Here is a 24,631-nt window from a genome sequence, read left to right as displayed (position 1 = left end):
GAAACGCATAGATTCTATGCGCAGGGCAGGGGAACTGCCCCCCCGCCTGTTGATATAATACACGGAGGCTCTATTGTCTGTGAGAATCTGCACCGCCTTACTGGCAAGATGTGGAAGAAAGACTGCAAGGCTAGATGAATTGCCCTGAGCTCTTTGATATTGATATGTAACCCCTATTCCTTTGAAGCTCACGTGCCCTGGGTCTTGAGGGAACGAATGTGAGCTCCCCATCCCAGGTCCGAGGCACTGGAGACTAAAGTTACCGACGGCTGAGGTGCCTCATAGGGCATTCCTGAGAGGACGTGACCCGGACTCAACCACCATGCCAGGAAGTATTTTTGGAGGAACCATAAGTATCCTGTCCAGGTGGTGCCTGACCGGAGAATAAACTGACACCAATCACGTCTGGAGAGGTCTGAGATGCAGCCTGGCCTGTAGGACCACATAGGTACAGGTTGCCATGTGGCCCAGGAGCTGAGGCACACCCTCGCCATGGTGAGGGGACGAGCCGAAATGCAGGTAGTAATTTCTGACATTGCTCAGAATCTTTCCTCTGGAAGGAATGCCCTAGCCCTGGATGAGTCCAGCCTTGCTCCGATAAATTCTATTCTTGCATAGGGACTAATACCGATTTCTGTTTGTTTATTAGGAGGCCCAGCACCTGAGAAATACTTTGGGTGATCGAAATGCTGGCTTGGACTTAGGACCGTGACCTGCCCCTGATGAGCCAGTCGTCCAGGTAGGGGAACATCAAAGGGAAGGTCCTGAATAGATTGCTGGACCTTTGACAGGAGACCCAAGGACTGGAGCCATGATGCCTGTCTCATTGATATAGCCGAGGCCATGGTCCTGGCTGCAGAGTCCATTGTGTCGGAAGCCGCTTGCAGGGATGCCCTGGCCACCAATGTCCCTCTTCTAGGATGGCCTCGAATTCCTGTTTGGAGGAAGGGGACAACGAGTCTGCGAACTTGTCCAGCGACTGCCAGATATTAAAGTGGTATCTACTTAGCAGCGCCTGTTGGTTCGCCACTCGTAGCTGCAAACTAGTTGTTGAATAAATTTTTCGACCAAACAAGTCGAGTCTCTTTGCATCCTTATGTTTAAGGGTCGAGCTGACTTTCCCCTGCCTGTCCCTTTCGTTGAAGGCCATGACAAAAAGGGATCATGGTGCACGGTGATTATAAAGGTATTCAAACCCCTTTGCCAGCACATAGTGTTTTCTTTCTGCCCTCTTAGATGTGGGGGACAGACAGGCCAGAGTTTGTCACAAGGCCTTGGCTGGTTTAATAACCCCTCCATGGACTGGTAGGGCCACTCTACCAGTGGACTGGTAAGGCCAAAATTCCAAGCAGCTCATCAGCTGGCTCATCCAGTTCCTCAATCTTGAGGCCCAGGTTGGAGGCGACCCTTTTCAATAAGTCCTGGTGCACCTTAAAATCATCCAATGGCACTGCAGAAGAGGGTTCCACAACCGCCTCATCCAGTGACAATGAGGAAGAGGCCGGCACCTGTGCTGGGGGAGGGGCCTCTGTTCTGGGTGGGGTGGAACCCATGGGGCCCGTGGCGCACAAACCTTCATGGTCCAAGTCCAAGTGTGGTGCGGCACTCTGAGGGTTGGAAGACTATAGCATCGAGGTTCCTCTCGCGGAACCGGTTTGCGGGATCCCAGAGGGAAACCCCCACCAGTACAGCAATGGTCCAGACCATTGGCCTTGCAGTCACGCCGCCATTGGTGGTACCGTAGGGAAACTGGGCACTGGAGTTGGGGTTGCCTGGTCTGGGCAACCTCATCGTTGTCCGAGGATGAGGTGCTGATATCTGACAGCCATGGCAGTGCCGTCCCCGAATACCTCACAGTGCCGTGCAAGACATGTTGAGGTGCCTGCACTGGTGAGCAGCATGAGCAGCCCGAACACTGGATATGCCAGGACCAGGACTTGTCCCTGGGCTTCCTGTATGGATTAGGTGAATGGGGTCACGGTGCCAGGGAAATGTGCTGTGAGTCTGGCTATCTGTCTTGCTCTGCTCCATAGCGGTACTCCACTTGGTGCCGGTCCTCCAGCGAATGGCAGTGGGAGCCAATCTGGCGGTATCCTGACCCAGAGAGCATGGCCTGGACTCCAGGAACCGCCTGCGCATCAGTGAACAGTGCCCTTGGTGATAGGGACTGTTGAGCAGACCTGTCCCTCGATAAGCTGCCCTGAGACACCAGTACCAGATCTTGGGGCAGCACTCTGCTGTCCCTCAGCGTCTGCGGTACCAACAGTGCCAGGAGATCCTTCATAGCTTGGAAGGCCTCCAGAGTCGACAGCACCACTAAATGATGAGGGCCTCTATTGCTACCTGGAGCCAGTGGAGGGCCCGGTGCTGGGGTCAATGCTCGCTGAGGCGAGGGACCCTTCTGAAGTGGGGAGGATTGGCGGCCCAGTGTAGGTCTCGCCAGGTCCTCCTTCGCCTTCTCCTCAGGAGAGTATCTCTGTTCCAAGAGGATCTACTTGGACCTCTTCTTTGGAACCGGGGAGGGAGATCGGTGCCAGGCAGCTGAAGTGGGTACTGGAGGGGCACTGCGCGTCAAGGCAGTCATGCTCAGTGCCAAGTCTGATCTGCTGGGCTCCGAGGCCAGTCTAAGGGCGGACTCCATCAGGATAGTCCGGAGACAGATATCCCAGTCTTTCTTGGTCCACGGGCGAAAACTGTTACAGAATTTACACCTGTCACTGATATGGGCTTCCCCCAGACACGTTAGACAACTCTGATGAGGGTTGCTCCTTGGCATAGGCTTCTTACACGAAGCCCAGGGTTTAAATCCCGGGGAATTGGGCATGCCCTGACCTTGGGATTCTAACTATTAACAAACTAGGACTAACTGTAACTGAAACAAGTAACTGTATATACTAAAACAATGAGGTTGAGAAAAGACTTGTGAAGGCAAGAGTGTTCCAGCACTGTCACTGGTGGCAAGAAGGAAGTGAGAGGCAGGGGGAGCTGGCGGCACCAATATGCAGGCTTGTACGGGTACCTCTAAGGGAAAAAGTTTTCCGGCACCGGTACTTGTGGTGATCACACACACACCTAAATTGAGAATGGACATGACCAAATGCTCGAAGAAGAACAAAGTCATACTTATATTTTAAAAAGGCAAAAAAAGTGATCTGGGCAATTATAGACCTGTTAATTTGAACGCAGTAGCATGTAAGGTTTTAATAAATTATGAAGGAAAATAATTAAATTAATAGAGGTAAACAGTAAAAAGGGTGTAATGCAACGTGGGTTTACCAAAGGCAGATCATGACAGACTAACCTGAATCCTTCTTTGAGAAAATAACTGATTTTTTAGATAAGAGAAACACAGCAGGACTTCAGTAAAGCATTTGACACTGTGCCAAGAATGATGAATTTCAACTGGAACAAGTTCAAAGAGCTACAAGCATGATCAGGGGAATGGAGGGCCTATCTTATGGGAGGAGACTGGAAGAGTGTGGCTTGTTTACCCTATCTCCTCACCCCCCTCAAAAAAAAAGGTAGAGAGGGGATATGAGTGCTTTCTATAAATACATTGGAGGAGTAAATACCAGCAAGGGTGAAGAGCTATTTAAGCTTAAGGACACACTGTTGGCACAGGAACAAATGGATACAAACTGGCCATGAATAAATTCAGGCTGGAAACTAGAAAGTTTCTAACCACCAGAGGAGTCAGGTTCTCAAACAGCCTCCTGATAGGAGTTGTGCGGGCAAACAACTGAATTAGTTTTGAGAGAGAGCTGGATAAATTTATGAGTGTGATTGTATGACAGGCTTCCTTATGACAGTATGGAGCAGGGCTCAGCAGTTCCGGGGCTCACTTCTGGTTTCACTCCTGTGTTTCTCAACCTCATGGTTCAGGGTTTCAGCCTGACACTGGTAGGGGTCAACAAAAGATCCCCCTACCCCAGCCCCAATGTATTCTGGGAGAGTTTTTTTTTAATCTCCTAGAAAATGTTCATTTTCTAAGACACATTATATTTAACAGAATAAAATGTCGGACTCCAAGATTCATTACACTTCTCATAAAATCATATTGAGAGTAAAGCAGTCAGATTTCAAAAAGAGGGGAGGACATTCTTTGCATTACATATATATAACTGAATATGACACTTTCTATCCACTTATAAATAGATGTTTCATACCAAGAAAAATCTATTTATTTATTTGGTAACTGCAAAAGCATGATAACTGCATGCTTCATTTACAGAGATTAAAACAAGTTATTATTGGACAGGACTATAAGAAATGCCTAAATTAAAAAAGGTTACTTGTTTTAGGGATTTCCTTCCCTTCCACATGATGCTCCCTTGGCATGAACATTCCACTAAGACCTGAAAGTATTCATTTTTTATTGTTTATTAGGTACTTATTCAACACCCCTACACCCCCTTTCATTCCAGCTCGATTAGGCCCTGAACCACAAAAGCTGCACTGAATACTCTTGATTACTGAACTTAACCAAATATTAGAGTAATTTAAGGAGAAGGCTTCCCACATCAAGATAATGAAAATACAATGTATAAATTAGATAATGTATAAATTCTGGTCCCAAGACAATCCGTTTCCTGAAACTCTGGGAGGGTGCTCACCATTGTAGTCCAGTCTCTTCCCTTAAGATATATCTATGGTATTCTATGACGGTAGTTTGAGATGGCATTTCTTTAAGAGGAAGTTCTGTGCTGTTTCTCTGTATAACTTAAAATGGGAAACTAGCAGTTAGCAAAACCATCATCCTTGAGTATGAAAGCTATTGTAGAATTTACATATTTTGAATTAAAATTGGCCAAAGAGATACATTAATGGCAAGATCTTTTTTTTCTAGGGGATGGGTCAGGGAATGTTGTAGCACCTGAGCAGAAAAATATGGCCCATACTGCAGATACAGGAATAGAATGAAACCATATTTGATCTCTTCACTGTAAAACCTAATTACCCTAAATTCAAAAAGGAAAAGAAACAGATAGGTACGCTTGTTCCGATTTGGTGGAAAAAATCCCAAAATAAATCACCACAGGTAAAAAAACAAGTAAATCTTTCAGAAGGCTTATGAGACTTTCACTTAAAAATTGTTCTTTTTCTAGCTCTATATACTAAACTGCTTTGCTGAAGATACCCTGGGTGAGAAACTAGTAGCATAACAATCTATTCATTTTTTACAAAAGTGAGCTGGCTGTTGTGGTTGTTACTTTACATAAAGGAATAGCACTTGTACAGAAATTACAATGTTTCTTGATAAATAGTCTGTGAATGGCTATTACCATAAGTGGGATAAAAGGTAGCCTGTATTGTATTGCCAGTGCATTATCTATTGCAAATCTAAGACAGCAATGATTTCTAAAGATAGGTCTGCATAAGATATGCATCTCAAGGTCGGACGCTTGCTCACTGGACACCTTTTCAAATTTAAGAGATTACCTAGACAAACAGGTTTCCAAACTGGAGTTAAATTTGAGAGCTGAGGTAAAATTTTCAAAAGCGCCTAAGTGACTCAGGAGCCCAAGTCCCACTTTCAAAGAGATTTAGATACTTAGGAATGTAAGTACCACTGACTTTCCGTGAACGAGGCTTGTAAGTGTCTAAGTCACTTTCGAAAATGAGATGTAGGATAAAATTTTCAAAAAGCCCCTATAACATTTAAGAAGTCTATCTCAATAACTTACAGTAAACAAAACAAAACAAAAAAACTTAAAAGAATGTTGTAGATATTAAAAAAAAAAATTATTAGAAACCCAAGATATTCAGAGTTAAGGTTAAACTTAAAAGAAACCCAATCATTTAATAGTATAGAAATGCAGTCAAGGCACCCACATTAACTTTGTCCCACTAGCAATCCTCAAAGAGAATAATTGAGACACAATCATATGTCCACATAGGTTTACCTCATTAGTGACCACAAAAACTAGACTGCTTTTCTTTTAATAGCACAGTAGTTATGCTGTCTCCAGTTTTTTTGCAGTCGTACACAATCCAATTACAAATTCCTGATTACACAAATAGCATACTGAACACTGTCATCTCCTTTCTCCTTAAGAGCACATGTATCACCAATTACAGAATATCACTAAACTGAGAATCTGTGTGTCTACATATAAAGCCTCCAAATGCAGATAATTAATTATAGCACTTGTATGAAAACAGCATAGATTAGTCTGGTGATGAAGAATCACATTTAGTATTCGAGAAATTAGAACAAAAGAAATAATAAAAAAAGGTGGTCCTGTGATGCATATTTTTGACACTGTACCCATAGGTTGTATTAGCCTAATAGTTTCTCCACATGTAACATGTCCGCAGCTTTAGATATCAGACTTCTTAAAACCTTTATGCAAAATTCACATCTCTTACAAAGTAGGCTTGGAAGGAAAAAGAGTTTGGAAACTGGCCTCTCTACAGGGGAGAGTTTAGGTGCTTTAATTAACACTCTTACATTTGAGTTTCTTCCAAGTTAGATCTTCATGCTGAATTTTCTAAGTTTCAAGTGATAATTTCTTGTCAGATACGTTTAGGTAGGGTTGTTTAAAAACAATATTTATTTTGCAATGGGCCCCAGTAAGGACCAAGGTTCTGCTTTGCTAGGCACTGTATTCTTAAAATGCATTTCTGACTCTGCAAAATGACTGTGTAAAACTGGCATCTCCTTACTCAATAGATGTCTTTCTTGTAGGTATTCATAGTTGTATAAGGCTTATTTTAGTGACAAAAATACGTGTTTTTTTTTTTTTTACTCTTGTTGACCCAGCAAAGTCAATATAACTGAGAGTGTGGATTGAATTCTATTCTTCTGCAACAGCAACAGAATTCTTTGCTGATTTACAATGACAAGTCCAAGGTGTTACATTTACACAAAACCAATGGATATAAATGAGGGCATAACAAGCCTTGCACCACCTTTATTATGCACGCAATCGTACCACAAGATTAATGCCTTTTTGTGTGAGAAATTTCTGTAGGATTTGTTTTGTTATGTTTTTTAAATGTCTGTGACATTCACTGTGGGGCAGGGAGCAGCATTTTTTGTGGAGTTCCTAAATCTGATAGGGCACTGTGAATGTAAGAGATAGGAAATTGAGTGGAGCACTGAGTGTCAGGAGGAGGCACAGTGCAGGGAACCTGTATGGTTCCTGTCTCCCCAGCCAGCCTCTTGGAGTCACCTCTCCTTTTTGCCCAGCCTTTCTGCTCCACCAGGTTCCATGTTTTGATTCTTGTTCCCCCTCACAGGTTTGCCTCCCCCTGCACCTTCTGAAGTCCACAGGACCTTTTACAAGCTATGGCAGATTACCAGATACTGTAGGACTGATGTTGGTCTTAGAAAGGTTCAAAGCAGGCCTCTGCTTACTCTAGCTTGCACCAGGGGCCCATTTGGCTCTCAGTTAGAACCAGGATGGAGCAAAAACGGCTGGTGAAGGGAGGCAGATTCCGTTTCCAAGCTGAAATCATCTATTCTTTAATTAGACCAATAGCTAGATCTTTTTAAGAAACAGATCAGGAGAACTTCAGCATAATGAACTTAATATTTGCTTATTATGCAAAGTGCATTCAAGGCAGTGTAACTGAGTACACTGCCATGGGGAATAGGAAGGAGCCTTGGGGTAGAAAAGTCCATGCTCTTATTCTCTTCAATCATTGTTAGTGCTCCAAGGCTGAAGAAAAGGGAGCAAGGATTAGGGCTCCCCTATTCTCCCAGTGTACTCAAACTTTTCTTTCAGAAAAATACAGGAAGCAGGCTCTGGGAGTCTGTCCCTAGGTCAGAGCAAGACTTTGTCTGGGTGTGATGCAGAGCAGGCTTTCCCACTGAAAGAGTGGGGAGGAGAGACCTAGCTACTAATTTGCTTTTAGCATGGCATGCTCAGAACAGGAGGGGTTTGGGACTTTACACAACACAGGCTCTTCTACCTCTTCACTGCATACTGGAGAAAGCAGCACTATAGGGAAGATGCTGTCCTAAAGACTCTGGGTGCTATAACCTGTCAGACACATACCGGTAACTGAAAAAACCTATGGACTTTTAAGAAGGCAGCCTTGGGAGACCAACAACACTTTGACCACTACACATCTTTAGGAGATTACATTCTATGTAACACTGTGTGTCTGTTGATGTAATAAAAATCTCCATATTTAAAGAATTACTACATCCCTGTCATCTTCTATTCTTCACTTTCATAGTGCGGCAGGGCAACCTCACTGCTGCAGCTGGTACGAAGAAAGAGTTTAACTTCTCTCTCAAGTATCAACTACAGACCAATGCTGGTGGCAGGATACCAGACTTGGCAGATTAATGATGAGATCCCGTATGGTGAATCCTGGTAAGTCACAATGCACTAGAGCAGGCAGGGAAAGATGCAGTATATACAACATTCTCTTTTTAATTAAAAAAAAAATGTTTTTTACTCAGCAATTGTTGAGTTGTAGGTAAAACAGTACCTTCCTTCTCTCCCCCATCAACTTTGTTTCCCAAACCCCACAGACTGGGAGAGCAAGTTCCTGAAGTTATTTTAAAATGAAAGCTTTCAAGCCAGCCACCATTTTTGTTCTTGGAGGTTATGACCTCAGGCATTTTCCATACTCTGAGTCATTTTATTTACCTAATTGAGACGATAAGGGACAGCACCTCTAGCAGGATGGCAATGATGAACACCACAACTGCGGCAGGTGGGGGTGGGGACGTGGCCACCCCATGTTTCAGGAAACAGGTGATCGAGAGTATGAGGAAGACTGTGGTGGAGAGGAACACATCCAGGAGTGAACTGTAGGTAGCACTGGCAAACGTCTTCACAGGAGCATTCTTTATAACCTGTTTGGAACATGAGGGTCGGGGGAAGTGCAAAAGAACATGAATAAGTTTTCTATGCTTGATGACATTGTACTACACACCAGAAGCATGTCTGAAAACAAATGGAAAGAATACATAGCACTTTGCCAACTCAGCACTTTAACATAAATACTGGATAACCATTGTGAAAGGAGTGGGTGGTCTCAGTCCGGTTCTTGGTGGATGAGTCCACATCACAAAAATCATCATCAAAATTTGCATCCTTGTTCACATGTTTTTAAAAGGCTTCAAGAGTATAAACATACGGTAAACACTAGGTAAAAATACGTTCAGGAACTGAAGAGTGTATTGACTGTTATGCAGCATCTAATCCTTAACTTAGAGAGCACACAGTCCCCTCCAAATCTGTCACTTGGAGAGTGCAGATAGAACAAGAGTATCAATCCCAGGACCCAAGGGGATGTATCCAGCCTCCTTGATGTATTTATTTGGCATGCCTGATATATTCAGATTCTGTAGATTCTTTCATTAAAAAGAAAAAAAACACTTCTGGTTCTCATGGTTACAGAAAAACCTTCTAAATGTGAGTCTGCATGCAGTTTGAAACAAGGCCTCAGAGGTATGAACTCCCCCATCTTTCCTTTTATCATCCTTAAAGCTAGAAACTAACATTCCGGTGCACCCTTGAGGTAAATAGCAAACAGAGCACAGTTTATAGTTCTCATCCCCTTTGTAGCCTCACATTAAAGTCATCTTAGATTCTGGTTCACAAGAAGCAGCTTCCATAGCAAATATCTTACTACTGGAAACAGAAAGAGAAGGAACAAATTGTTAGCTATGCAGAGATGTGCACTGACTCACAGACATGCAAGGGTGATTCTTCTTTATTAATGTACTACTTCATAATGGTGCAAAATCCTCAAACAAAACCTTATTCAGTCTGTACGGGACTAAGGTGCCACAAGGACTGAGAATGAAATGTTTGCCTGCCATATTTGCTAGTTCTGACTTCCTCTGTGTCTAAGAAAAGCTATGTGCCAGTATGAAAAATTCTTTAAATTTAATGGCATAAAATCAAAAGTGACCTCTTTTCTGTGTTTGAGGAAAGATTAAACAAGACAGTGGGATCAAACCTGAATACATTTTTTTCAGATTCATGCAGCATTTGAATAAAACCTAATTTGTACTGCCAGAAACACTCACACTTACTCATTTATACACATAACATATAAAATAGAGTTCAAAATTAGCAGTGAATCAAGGTCTTCACTAATCCTATAGGGTCACCAAATCCAACTGTGCAGTCTAATAATGACTAACCATGTTTTGACAGCAGGTTTCAGATATTTTTGCTAGTTTTAAATATTTCTTTTCACTGAGAAATATTACCTGCTTTTAAAAAAATGAAATTAGAATAGGAAGCAAAGGTCTTCAACATCATTAGCAAACAACCAACATATATTTCTAAACTAGTTTCAAACAGAGTTGACTGATAGCTCCTAGATAAACATCAATGATTGGCAGTATCTGATATGGGAGAAAGCTCACAAATTAGATAAAGTAACTTGACTTTCTTTGGGATTTTTTAAGACTCAGGAAGTGTCTTTGTAAGAACCACTATATAGATCTTGGTAGTGAACCTAGATAACACCGTGCATTTTCTGTTGTGCTTCCTCCAAGGGTACATACTGCTCTCAAATTCTGTGAAGTGATGTATATGCCGGAACTCCCTTAGCAATACATAAAGCTTTATATTTTCAGACATATGACAATGAACAAAACAGCTATAGAGGGAAAGATACAAAGCTCCTTAAAACCTTTACAAATAATTGTTCATTCAACAAATTTGAGGAATACTGATTAAATAGTAAGGTAGCAGTTTAAACTATTTATAATATCTTCAAATTAAATTAAGCATCCCAGAGGTGACTAAGCCTAGGTTTGAGAGACTGTGGATTATTAATCCTGGAGTCAGTGACAGGGAAAGGAGCAAGAGCAGCAGAGTCAACTTCCCAAAAGAACAAGTAAAGTAAGCTTTTGTGAGTGGAGGTCCTCTGCAGAGGGTCATCACAGAGCAACCTAAGAGTACAGCTGAAACAAGGCAAACTCACTGGCTATGATATCGCTGGCAATAGTTTTCAGTGATAGCTGACTGCTAACCAATTAAACAAATGTCACGTATCCAGGGTTACTGATCCACAAAGGAAGTCATTTCATATCCCCACATTTTGTTTTAAAAAAATGGATGTACACCTTGAGTTCTACCTTCATCCTGGTTTCAGAGACACAATTGTATCTCAGAAAAGATAATCAAGGAGCTCAGAAAAAAACTTTTGAAAGCATTCTACGCTGCCCATTTTCATTTATGAAAAATATTGTGCATAATATAAATTTTGAAAATTTCAGTAAAGGAAAATAGAAATAATATGTTCCAGAGCAATAAATCATATACTACATTGCACAGTATTTGTAACCATAGTTCTGGCCAATTCTCAGCATTTTACATTCTAAGTAGTTAACTATATTTCATTTCACACTATTCCAATATAGCAACAAGATGCAAATGTATACTTTAGTAGAATATTTGGTGCATGCTTTTAGTCTGGGGAGGGAAATAAAGTTTAGTTCAAAAGGCGTCCTAGTGATCCCAAAATAGATAAATATTACTAATTTTAGAGGAGGGAATCCTTTTCTTTTCTCTCCATATTTATTTCTCCTCTCCTTTTTTCCTTACTGTTCACTACATGTCAAATGTCTCAGGCTATACGAATTTGCTGCCATCAGATCAATTTTTCCAGATTGATTGAGCAGCAGTGAAGACATGCTCAACGGATCCGGAAGTCGATCCACTAAAACTATCTCCAAAAAAAGCAGAGTGCTGCAATTCCCGTCGGCGCAGTGCATTGGAGATGGCACACTAGAGGGAAGTAACAAAGTCGAAAGGAGTTACACAAGCTACTCTGAGTAGCTCACATAACTCCCGTTGACTGCTGCCGAATTTTGCCGGCAGTGTAGACCTGCCTTCAGACTGCAGGAGAGAGCAGTTACAGAAAATTTATTACCTGATGATTTCCTTTCTGGGACAGACTACTCCTCCAATCCACGCCAACCCAGACAGGTTTTTCAAGTATTTCTAGAATGGACTCTTTATAGATCAGTGTAGTAATATAAGGCATCATTATTAAGAGTTTTCATTTATCCAAGAGGACATAAATGCTCCAGTACAGCTTTGGAAGATTGTGTCCAAATCTTAGTTACCCTGAGCCCAAATGTACAAACTTCAGAGGGAAAGACAAGCTAAAACACTTTTAAATATGACCTAAAATAGCTATGAATCTTAGAGTTTTGTACAGGATCCATCATGATAGTATCAAAGCACTTTTCTATATCTAAAAATATCATGATTTAAAACTAATTGGCATCTTATTTGACTAGAAGGAAGAGCTACATGTCCCATTGGAAATCTGGAATTTTACCCTTACCAGTAAGATACAAGCCCCATTATGGCATGGACATGGGATATCAGATATTAAACTTGTTATTTACCAAAGACTAAACACTGCCTATCCTGAGACTATTGTAATTTTGAGGGCAATGAAATATTTCTGTGGCAGGTTGATTTTTGAAAAATGCAATTGTCCGAAGCAGCTCAGAGATTTGGCTTGTAAAAAAATTAATGGAGCCATGAATTAGTGGACAAAGGAAGGTGAGGCAATCAAAGGTTCACAATACACTCATTAATCTCAAAGCTTTGCAATTTCTGACATGGCTACCAACACCACACAGTATATGTGAAAATGTATATACAAATACATACACACACATATATATACCCTGCCTCCACACACAACACATGCAATTATTTTCATAGCCATGAGATAAATGAATTTATCAAGTATCCTTACCACCTCACTTGCTTGCTGTGCAGTAATCCATCCCCTGCAGGACTTACTTTAACATTCCATATTGTTAAAAGGCTTTAAAACTGTGGCCATATTAACAAACTGAAGACCCCACTTTATCAGAAACAGTTGCCTCCAAATATGGAATTTTCCCCCATTGAGTTACACCAATACCTAGGATAGGAAACATTCAGTAACTGCTTTTCTAGATATAAAAAACAACAAGGCTTTAAATGTGTTATCTCCCAGGGCTGCCATTCCAAAAGAATGGATTTTGATCTTACAAAAGGAGGGATAAGACACTTGCTTCTACTCATGTATGGGTGTGTGACAGCAGATCTCAAAATCATTTCTATGATTATTTATTATTTGTATTACAGTAGTGTCTGGGGCCCCAGTCATGGACCAGGATCTTGTTGTGCTAGGCACTGTACAAACACAGAACAAAAAAATCACTGCCTCAAAGAGCTTACAAAGATGACTTCTATGAACAGGTAAACTACTTTGGGTCAATTTTAGAGGTTTTTATGTCTCTCTTATAGATCTGTACAGTTGGACTCATGGTAAGTGAGGTACCCAGCTTTGCAGCTGAAGCATACAAAGAAAGTCACAATAAAAAACTCTCAATCTTTTGTAAAATAATTTTTCTATGACCTATGAGGAATACAAAGAACACATGAAGCTGTGAAGTTGGTAAGGTCATTATCTGTATTCATTTGGAATAGCTGCAAAATCCACATGTTGTTTTGACATTTGAATAATGCACCTGTTTTAAAAATCACACTGATAAAATCCTTAGCCCTGCAACACTCTATTGTACACTATTTATCTAGGGTTCTTATATGCCCACATCAATTTAGCAACCTCAGAGCCTCACAAAACTATGGCAGACACATGAAGATGTAGCTATTGCTCTTCTCTTTTTTCCTTCCAGCTGGAAAGAACTGAATGTAGTGTTCTATAATGTGTTTACATATTAGTACGTGTGTACACACACATACACACATTATGTTATTATGTCCAGTGCTTTATAATGGTTTATAAACAGCAGCAAATATTTACTACCAGTTAAATTTTGTAGGCTTGATTTTTTTCCTTGTTTCACTCAGTTTATTGACAAGAGTAGATGCAATACTAACATGGTGAGAAATAACAGCTCACATCTATTTAAGTATTCACACCAACTTAAATGTAAAGTCTTTCCTTAATATTGTGACACAGCTTTTACTCATAGTGTTTCAGAATGTATTAAATACATATTTACGCTTAACTGTATTATAAGATAAACTAGAGATGTCTTATTTATGAAGACTGAAATTACAGGCAGCTAGGGACTGTAGCCAAGGACAATGCAATCTTACGGTACAAGAATTGAGGAAGAAATGCCCCATAGGATTTTATTTCTTACCTGTGGTAAAGAAAAAGTTAGGGAAGGAGGGACTCGACCTCCCCCCCCCCCCAACATTAATCAGTTAACTCTGACATCTGGAGTTGATATTTATCACTAGACAGTCCCTTGCTACCATCTGATGTCAAGGAAGCAAGAACACCTGCCAAGTCTGAATATAGCAAACAATGTAATAAAAGACAAAAAATTCAGGACACTAATACTTGGTAGTGCAGAATCCTTAAAACGACGTGGAGTTCATTTCTTTAAATAAAGTCTTCAGTACTTCCGATTTCATACTGCAGTAGTTTTATGTAATTTACGACACTGACATGAAAGCAGCTTTGGGTGAAGAACGGATAAACTTGGGATTGCAATAAGTAACAGAGAGCCAAGATCCAATTTTGAGAGTTTGCATTCTGTAAATTATTTGAAAAGGCAGTAAGGAGCATTTGCTTCCCACTCTTACCTAATTACAAAACGCTGGCCTGGTGAAAGCTAAATCTAAACATGAAAATGAAGGTATAATATAGAGTCAACAGCTGAAATTTATTCTGGTCCATTTTTACTGGTGAATGAAAATAGAATGCCAGATAGAATCTAATGCTGAAATCCTGAATTAAATCCTGCACACTGATCATGAGAGGTGAACTACAATAAGCTGGTGGTTTCTCAGTAGTTATAAATATTAAGTCACATTTGACACTCCATGATTCCAGTCATGAACTGCAATAAAATTTGCAAAAACAGTGAGGTAATTCTTTTGGCTCCTTCAATCTGTACACAAAGACAACTGAAACACAAACCGATTCAGGGAAAAACACACCTCTTCCTGATAGCTGGTCCTGTAAGCCATCTCCAAGTCCCGATCCAGGAAGTTCAGGCTCAACTTGTTAATGGGGGGTTTAAAGAAATAGTCTTTCATCAGGCTAAAGAAAAGAGAGAGACAATGTGAACAGTTTAAAAGGAGTTTACTTAGCTGTAATTCTCACTCTTGAGTCTCTGCTTCCAGTGTGATACTGGAGGTCTTAACAGTTTTGATCTTTTGAAGTAGTGGTAGGTTCTCACTTCTCATCAGAAGTTGCAGTACCTATAGCATCACTCCACATCTTAAAGTGAAAGGTGGAAACTCCCAAAACACGTGTATAAGAAAAGGAAACATTTCATTACAAATAAATAAATAAATAAATATAGACAAGACAAAACAGGCTCTTAAACTGTTAGGATGACATTAAAAGTCTCTTCAAACACTGAATAACCACTTCAAACCAAAGGATAAATGAGGAAATAAATGTCCATAGATCAGCAAGTGGTATATATTAATAGCTTCCAGACATTTACAGATGCAAGACACAGCCTTTTTTTAATTGAAGCATATCAAATATCAGAAATTGATTAAAAAAACTGAAAAATTATTAATAAACTATTCTCTATTTCAGAGAATAGCACTTGCTTGTCACTGCCTTCAGAGACTCTAATAATAACTCTACACCTTCCCAGGACTACATAAGAAGAGCACACTCCTATTCCTTGTTTATGTAATATTTTGCAATGACATTGTTATCAGCACTTCTTCTACTCTAATCTGAGATAGGAAAGACTTCAGAGAACATGATATTCCCTTGAGCTCCAATTTATTTACATACAACTATATCTTCCTGTGATTCCTTTTGTACACTTTAATTACATTTCCCAGACCTGAAGGAGAGCTCTGTGTAGCTCAAAAGACTGTCACTTTCACAAACAAAAGTTGATCCAATAAAACATATTAGCTCACCCCCTTGTCTCTGTAATTCTATTGGCTGTTTAGAGTAAATTTTTATTGTTATTAAGGTTGTAGTAATGTCCAAAATGTGCTAGGAACTTTTCAAACACAGAGGATGAGAGCATCCCTGCCCTGAAAACTGTAAGATAGAAGATGAATGACCCATCTCAAATTGGATGCATCTGGTGCTATCATCACTAAGTGTAAGTGCCCGAAACACACACTGGAAAAGAACTGTTGGGGTCATTTATCAAATCTGATGCCAACTAGATGAAGATCTGAAGGATCCCATGGAGCTGATCTCCACTTATATTGTTTTCTCTTGAGTTGCCTACTCCTCTTCTGGTGATGAGGAAGTCTTCTGGGAGCCCTAGAAGCAGAAACTCAATGGTATAAGATATTAGAAAGGAGATTTTTATATTGAGATGCAGGACGAGTCAATCCCAGAGATCTGGCCAACGACTTTGTACCAAAATGTGTTTAATGTGTCAAGTTTTTAAAGACAGCTTTCAAATGTTAAACGACAATTCTCAATTGGAGCTCCAGAAAAAGACCAAAAGACTTCAACCATGAATAATGGTGATAGTTTACTTCATTATCTCAGGCCTTGCTATGTACTAAAGCATTCTAGGAGATGCCAAGGAAATGACAAGTTACACTCTGATCAGATCTCCTCCTCCTGGGTGGTTAGAGCTATTTTGATTGAGCTCTCTATGAAGACCTGGGCATTCTTGCAGAGGCTAGCAGGGATTTTAGACACTCATCTGGCATTCTGATATGTCAGGGTGACATACTAGCAAAGTGAACTACAGCCAAATTGTCAATGTGTGAATTTTATGAGCTTTTTTGGGTGGTTGGACTTCCCTTCTTCCACCACAAAATCTGAACAACAAAGAAGACAGAGAATGTAGCTTCACTTCAAGAAACAAAGTGTCAAAAAAGACAGAACGGAGAACAGGCCTGAAAGCGCCAAAGACTAGGGTCCAGTGGAATGAGGTATCAAGTCCAGTTGACTTTAAACAGTGTCAGAAACAGACTGAGCATCTACAGGGCCTTTGAGAAGGTGCCTGCTATAATGCTTTCGCTGCTGTCTGATGCCTCTGGTTTCTATGAATCAAGTAGTGTTGGGGAAATGGAGATTGAAGGAAACCACTTTTGTAGTTAAACAGGAATCCGGTCAAAGAAACAACAATAAAAGGATAAAGTGGTCTGAAGAAAGGAGCTTCAAGTGATCTGGACTGTGAAGGATGCACTTTAGGGTGTTCCTCCACAGGCCATGGCTAGAAAATACCTTAGACTGCACAAAGTGCACCATAGATACTATCATGGCTAGGGTCTGAAGAACCAGTACTTCAAAGGGTTAACATTCTCAAGAGCTGAGAGTGTTCTTGCTGGTCTCACACTGGAAGCAAAAATCTCAAAAACATGAGTCTTCAAAGGAATTAAGTTTAAACATTTCATACTCTATCATCTCATTTATTCAATTTTGCTTTCTTTTAATAACCACTGTATTGTACGTGGAGAACAATAAACATGGAAGAGCCCCATTTCTGTAATGTATTAGTAAAGTTAGATCTAAAACTCAAAGTAATAGTACACTGTTCACCAAATATACAACAGAGTTCTTGATAAAGCTTAATATAGAACATGCAGCATTTACTGTAAAAATGCAGAGCTGCTACTTGCTTCAATTGTAGCATAGTAATAGTGCTTTGGTAAAAATGCCCAGGATACAGTAATCTGTGCCAAGTGACACCATACAGCTGCTATATGAACAAAATATAATGTCATCTTGCTTATTGCACAAAGGATGGCACTGCAACAGTCATCTTGCATACTGAAACTGTTCATAGCACTAAGATCTCAGATGTACTAACAAGAGTTAGAATTAACACTGTTGTTGTAACAGAGTGAAAACCACAATTATACCACAAGGACAGGGTACTCATAACCCCTATCCCAAATAAACTGACAATGTTTTAGCAGTTCACTTCCGCTGAGTTCACTTTAACATTTAATCAAAGCACAATTCTGATGCTGTTATCTCAAATGCCAGCTGTCTGTAAGATGACAAATCAAAATGCATCTTGATTCTTTTCTTGATAACAGAACTCACATTCATGATTCCCTATTCAGACACAGAGGAGAATCCTGTTCATGTAACAGTTTTACTGGAGACTAACAATATCCATTTCACACATGGGTAATCTGTGGTGATGGTTTCTGGATAAATTCTTATCAGTACATACAATTTTATGTAAAGATATATTAAAATGGATTAAGTTTCCAACTGGATGAGCCAGTTTGTATAGGTCTATTTAACCAGCGAGATTATTTTTAGAAAGTTATGATTATGTGAACTTAATTGAAAAGGGATGTTTCCTTGGTGATGGTGATATTGAATTAAGGGAAAAATCCTAATCTCTGAATGTGATGTCAAATCAGAGTTTCCCTCTTGCTCTGACTCAGAGAGAAAGAATTATCCATTTTGTAAAAAGAGGAAGAAAGCTCAAAGAACATCTGAGCTTGTACTGAGTATATTCAGATACAGACAGATGGACTGTATAATTCTGCAACTTCAAGTTCTACTGTCTTTAGGTGTGTTTTTAATGACCAGTGCAATACATTCCTGCTAAACTGTCTTCTGTAAGAAGTTGGTTTCACACACTAATCTCTCATCTGTGAATGTCTGAAAATATTAGCTAAATATTGATCACTCAACTGTTTGAGAGAGAACCACAAAAAAGGGAAATAGAGTTAGGTACAGCTTTTACTGATGGTAGCCTTGGGAGAAACTTTATTTGGAAAAGAAAGGGATGCATATTTAGAAGTAATTAAATAAACAGATCCTTACCAATGGCTAAGGGGTTGGATATAGTTTATATGTGTATATGGCTATGTATGTGTGTAAAAATGGAAATGGACAGGGGTTTGATAAAACAGGAAATGAGAAGAAGTTAAATGGGCAGGTGTGATGAAATAAGATTGTACGCAACATTTAATCAAAACCAAAAAGATGTATATTCTGTACCACTAGCTATCCCACGGTCTTTTATTTGCAATCTGGGCTCTCCCTTTACCCTCCCTGGTCTTGTCATGTTTGTAATAAAGAAGCCATTGTTTCTGACCCCGAAACACTTACAAGCTGTGTGTTCATACAGAGCTAAGCACGATGGAGCCCTTAACCTAATCAGAGACTGGCATGCTATCCCAACAGAAATAGTTTATTATCTAGTGTTGTTATTCCTAACGTTCACAAGCTATTCTTTTAACTGATTCAAGTTAAAGCCTGGTCATAATCACAACGACACGTATGTGTTTGTATAAAATCACAGAATGCTGGATCTAGGAGCCTATATATGTTTTCCTCTTGCACATAACAAGAAGCGGGACAATTTAAAATCCTGAAGTGAAGAGAGAAGGCCTAATTTTACAGAAAATATATTTAAGACAATATCTGACCAATACTTTCATGACAATCCCCTTCTATTTGTTCAGCTTCCAAGACACACAGTGTATATAACTTTCCTAAACTCTTATTATAACAGACAATGTCACCGGGTATGATTATTATTGTCCATTAAAAAGTGGATATAAAATGTTTGTAGCTCCAAGTTTATAATAAAAATAGCAAATGCAAATAACATATGTACTATAACATATTGCAAAGATTTTTGATTATACAGACGAGATATTTAAGTAATATGAAAAGTAATTTTTGAGAATATTTTTAGTTCAAAAGACTCAAATGTAAAATAACTGTTCAAAGAAAAAGATGAATAAAGTTAAATAAAACCTGCATTTGAACTCCTCTTAGCAGAACTCTTAGATTGGGGAGTTCCTACTGTAGTTACAGAATAGGATGCAGACTAAAATTACAAAACTTACAGTATGATGATCAACATCAGACAAAAGCAAGGGAATACAGATTAAAGACATGGGGCACTTTTGCTTTCTTTCTCTCACACTATTTTAAAATTATGTTGCTAGTTCCGTCTCACCTGTCTTCTTTAATCACATCCACAAAATGAGCATCTGTTTTCTCTCTGATGTTTTTGAACCTCAGTGGAAGGAGTGCTGACTGATCCAAACTCACTCCTACCCATCTTCCTTTCTCCTGCAACATCTCATAAAGTGATGTCTGGCTGTTGCTCAGTTTCTCTTTCTGTGGAGGACTCAAAAGTCCATTCTGGGTCTTCGGACTGCGTCCTCCAGGAGTCTGCTTCATAGCAAGGGGAAATATACATGTGAAGGGTTAAATATGTGAGAAAACATTCAGACAAACAGCACAGATATTTTATGAAATACAGGAAAATACTATATTCCACCAACAGCACTAGTTCAAATTTTGCTTGTGTACGCCATGGGCTTGACTCTACCCATGTTGAAATCACTCATACTTTCTCCTATTGCTGTGTGATTACTACAGCTTTCTCCTTTATAGCCTTCCCAAGTCCCAATCTCCAGACTCCAGAGGCAAGATGTCTTCTCACACATGAACAGAACGACGACCAATTTACTCCCCTTTTATGTCAGGATCCTTTACAAAACAGTTTCAAAAACCTATGTGAAACAATTCTAGCCATCCTCACAGATCTTGTCCCTCGCTCAATGGCCCTCCTTGATGCTCATCTAGCCCTGATCCCCTTCTCCATCTCACCACACAACCTTGTCATTCTTGAGGCAAGAGCTTCCTCCGCAGCTCCTACCTTGTACTGCTCCATCTTGTTATTCTATAGCCATTTCAAACTACAACTGAAAATGTATTTTCTCTTTGTCAACCTTTCATTTTTTATCTTTTTCTTTACCATTATATTAATAATTGTACCTTTTAAATCTGGAACAGTTTGGGATACAGTTTGTATAAAAGACAATATACATGTGGTTGAATTTGGTTGGTCTGCAAACACAAGAGGGATTTAAAAAATTAACCTGTTTTCACAGGAGCATGAGTTTCTTTTAAAAAAGGCCTTTACCTTTCCTCCTCCAAGCCTCTATTCAAGACCCATGTCTTCCGAAACATGTACAAGAAGTCAGGCAATTGATGATGGCTAGGCTGAAGGTAGTTTATGCTCACTTGTTTATATTTGTTAAAAATGAAAATGTATGTAACATATAGTTTCCTTCTTCCCTGCAGCCGTGCTATGTTATTTTTCTTACACTGAAAGCCATTCCTGAAAAAGACCAGCTCTTCATTTGTGTTTGGATAGCATTTAGTGCAGTGGGGCCCAACCTCATTAAGACATTTAGATGCTACTGCAATTTAAAAAAATCTATGTTAAAAAGATTATTATTTAGGTTGCAAAATCAAGCACTCCGAAGTTTGGAAATACCCACTTTATGGTTGTCGTACAACCCTACTTCAGCCTCCTTGTGCATTCATCCTGCATGCATTTCAGACTGCTCTTAGTTCTAGCAGGTTTATGTGAAGGTTAGATTCTGATGTGGACCATCGGCCTTAGACCATGTTGTTGAGTAGATGGGCTCACAAACCTATTAAGGAGGCATCCAGGGTTACTGTCATTGTTGGGGTCCTTTGTAGAAAAGGGACTCCTGTACTGACTTTCTTTGGTTGTATCCACCATTTTAGAGAACCCTTTACCTTGTGTGTAGTCTGTAGGCATTGTGAGTAGTCTGTTGAGGCTGTGGACTGTGTGGTGTGTAGACTGTTCAAAGCCCCGCCTGCAGGAATCTCATGTGAAGTTTAGTGTGCTTGACTACAAATGTTGCTGCTGACATATATCCTAGGAGTTGCAGGCACATTCTGGCTGATGTTTGTGGGCTGTCTGTAACTGTCAATATAAAGTTGACGAGCATGGTGAAAAGTTGTCAAGGTAAGGAGCCTGTAGCTTCTTGGCAGCTGAGATAATGACTTCTGATGAATTCTAATTTCTGGACTGGTATCAGTGTTGACTTTTGTTTGTTTATTTGTAACCCTAGGTTTGTGAAGATGGTTATTGTGCTTTAAGTGCCGCTATCGCTTCATGTTGTGTTGGTGCCCTTATCAGACAGTTGTCTAGATATGGGAATATCATAATCCCATGTCTGCATATATGTGCTGTTACCACTGATAAGACTTTTGAGAAAACCTTCGAGATAGTCGACAATCTGAAGGGAAATACTTTGTATTGGAAGTGTTTGTGACGTTCCCTAGTGCAATCTGGATTGATGAATTGCTGTGACCCCCCCTCCAAGTCCCCACTCTTGAAGCCCATCTTACTATGCTCTGCTTCCAGCCTGGCGAGCTCTAGTTTTGTAGCTGCCTCACTGATAAACATTTTTATATTTTCTTGTGCTTATTTCTCTCACGCAAAATAAACAAAAAATAACGAAACTGTGGCTTCCTCCTGACTGCTCTTAGCCACCACACTCAAGACTCTGCTGTGATGTTCTGCCAGACTCAGTAAAATGGTGACAGTTGATCTCCAAATGGTCTGGAGATGACATGTATTTCCAGTGTTAGAATTTGTGGGTATCTCATGCTCTTGACCACACTTTCAAAATTGCTGTCTTGAGGTAGATAGTTGAGACATCAAAAGCTGGTTTGGTGTTCGTTGTTGTCTGGTTTGTCTCTGTTTATGATGCTGGTCATATTGTCTGTGTGGCTGTGTGTGAGGTGGGCAGAATCTCTTTGTGTAATACCTGCCTTTTTCTTTTTATTTGCAGGTATATAGATGCCCAGCAATTTCAGAGTTGCCATTGAATCCCACAGAGTATGACGGGATTCATCAGTTTTTGGTGAGAATAGTTTTGGGCCTTCAAATGGGAGATCCTTTACAGTCAACTGCACCTCTCTTGGGAACCCCAAAAGATGTAGCCATGATTCACAGTGTATGACTATTGATGTAGCCATAGAGCATACTGCTGCGTCTGCAGAGTTGAGTGTGGCCTGCAGTGCTGTCCTGGCAATGATGTGACCTTCTGTGATGTTGGCCCTGAACTGTTTTTTTTTTTTTTTAAATCATCTGGCAAGCTGTCAATAAATTCTGACATTTTAGAAAAATATCGTGTGTGTATACTTTGATAAAAGGGCTTTGTAGTTCGCTATCTGGAATTGTAGTGTTGAGGATGAGTATGCCTTATGGCCGAAGAGATCTAGCCTCTTCCAGTCTCTGTCATAAGGGGTTATCTTGTTATGATGTTGCTTTCCCCTCTCGTTTACTGCATCTACCGCTAATTTGGTGTGGGATGCATGAACAAGAATTTGCTTCCTTTGGAGGGGATGTAGTATTTTTTTGTCCAACCTCTTGCATAATGGTGGTGTTGTTGCTGGTATTTACCATATGGTTTTGGCAGATTCCATGACAGGATCATTAATAGACAATGGTATCTTTGCTGAGGTAGATGTTTGGAGAATATCCAGCAGTTTGTGCTGAGACTCAGGTACCTCTTCCAGGGATATGTCCAGGGACTCTGCTACCCTTTTGAAGAGTTCCTGAAATTGTTTAAAGTCATCTCCCGTGGTGGATGGCAACTGCTGACCGGGGGTGGGGGGTCGTTGAGTCAGAATCCAAGGCTGGTCGCAAGGATTTCTCCATTATAAGGAGCTTGAGTTGGAAGTCTCCTGCCTTCCTTGCTCTGGCCTTTCGGTTATGGCAATGCGAGCACTTCTGTGGAATATGTGACTTGCCAAGGCAGCGGACACACTGTGTGTGTCTGTCTGAAACAAGTATAGAAAGCCTGCACATCAGGCAGCACTTGAATTTCAGAGAGCTGGGCATGCCACAGAGTTTTTCTGCCCTGAGATGAGGGAGGGGGACGATGAAAAAATATATTAACTGGGAAAATGATAACTAAAACTTATTTTCCTAATGAGATAGTACTTAGATTTTTTTTTTAAAAGAAAAAAGTTAAGGTGAACAGGAAGGATAAGATTAACTATATAATTGCTAACTAATTAATAACTATCCATTATCTATGTAGTAAGTAGAAAGAAGAGGCGCTTCTAAGGGCTCCGACTCAAGCCAAAGGCGGCAGAGAAGGAACTGAGGGACTGTCGGTCGTACAGCACTATGTAACTGCCTGAGGTGGCAACAATTCATGTGCGACCCAACCAGGCATTGCTACCATAAATCTCCAATTACAGGTGCAGGGTGCATGGACACCTAAAGTGGAGCACCCACAGGGACCCTCCTCAAAGAAGAAGAACCATAAATCTAGCATTTCCTAAATTCTGACAGCTTGACTATGCAACCAAACAACTTTCTTTTAACTTAGGGGTTTATTTTTAAATGTAATTTCCTGTTTTTTTTAAAAAGGAAAAAAATAAAAATAAATTCTATTGGGTAGTTGACAGCAGCAGAGGGCTGTTACCCCAAAGGGGGGGGAGGGGATGGATCATTAAGTTCTAGGGGGCAGTTGAAGGAGAGGTGGTGAGCCAAGCTGGCCTGATTCTCTCTCTTTCTACCCCTTCTCTTCTTAACCCATTCTGGATTGGACAAGGCCTCTGTGCAGCCAACCAATATCGTTGGGGTCTTTGAGACAATCCAAGTGGCAGCTGCAGTGCAGCTCAAACAATGACACACATTGTCAAGGAGTGCCCACTAACTAAATTGAGTTATGAACTCTGAGAGCTCCACTTGGCCACTAAGAACGCTATTACTTGGCTCGGCAAATATGCAAACGCTAAATAAAATAAATAAAACCCCTACTCCCCAAGAGCTGTGGGAGCTCCATCTCCATGTGGTGCCTCTGGAAGTTTGTGAGAAGGTGGGCGTCTGGGGCAGCCCAGCCAGGCTCTATCTCCCAAACCACCCTATTGAGAGGTAGGGTGTTCCTGCCCC

At 40.3% G+C, this 24,631-nt stretch overlaps 1 protein-coding gene across 2 annotated transcripts in view; it reads right to left on the bottom strand.

Moving 5' to 3' along the window:
• ADCY9 (adenylate cyclase 9) overlaps positions 1–24,631 on the bottom strand; it is a 144,857-nt gene that overhangs the window by 32,376 nt on the left and 87,850 nt on the right. Inside the window, exons 4-6 of one of the 2 annotated variants that reach the window (XM_067551122.1) lie at positions 19,850–20,070; positions 14,910–15,012; positions 8,607–8,815 (exon numbers count right to left, since the gene is read on the bottom strand). In XM_067551122.1, the coding sequence (XP_067407223.1) occupies positions 8,607–8,815; positions 14,910–15,012; positions 19,850–20,070 (533 nt within the window). The remainder of the gene's footprint in view (positions 1–8,606; positions 8,816–14,909; positions 15,013–19,849; positions 20,071–24,631) is intronic. The other variant, XM_067551123.1, reaches the window with a different exon arrangement.

The sequence above is a fragment of the Emydura macquarii genome, unplaced genomic scaffold, assembly GCF_026122565.2.
Source record: "Emydura macquarii macquarii isolate MOO-44397 ecotype Brisbane River unplaced genomic scaffold, CSIRO-AGI_Emac_v2 contig_1348, whole genome shotgun sequence".
Lineage (NCBI taxonomy): Eukaryota > Metazoa > Chordata > Testudines > Chelidae > Emydura > Emydura macquarii.
This window is presented reverse-complemented; position numbering and strand designations above follow the sequence as displayed.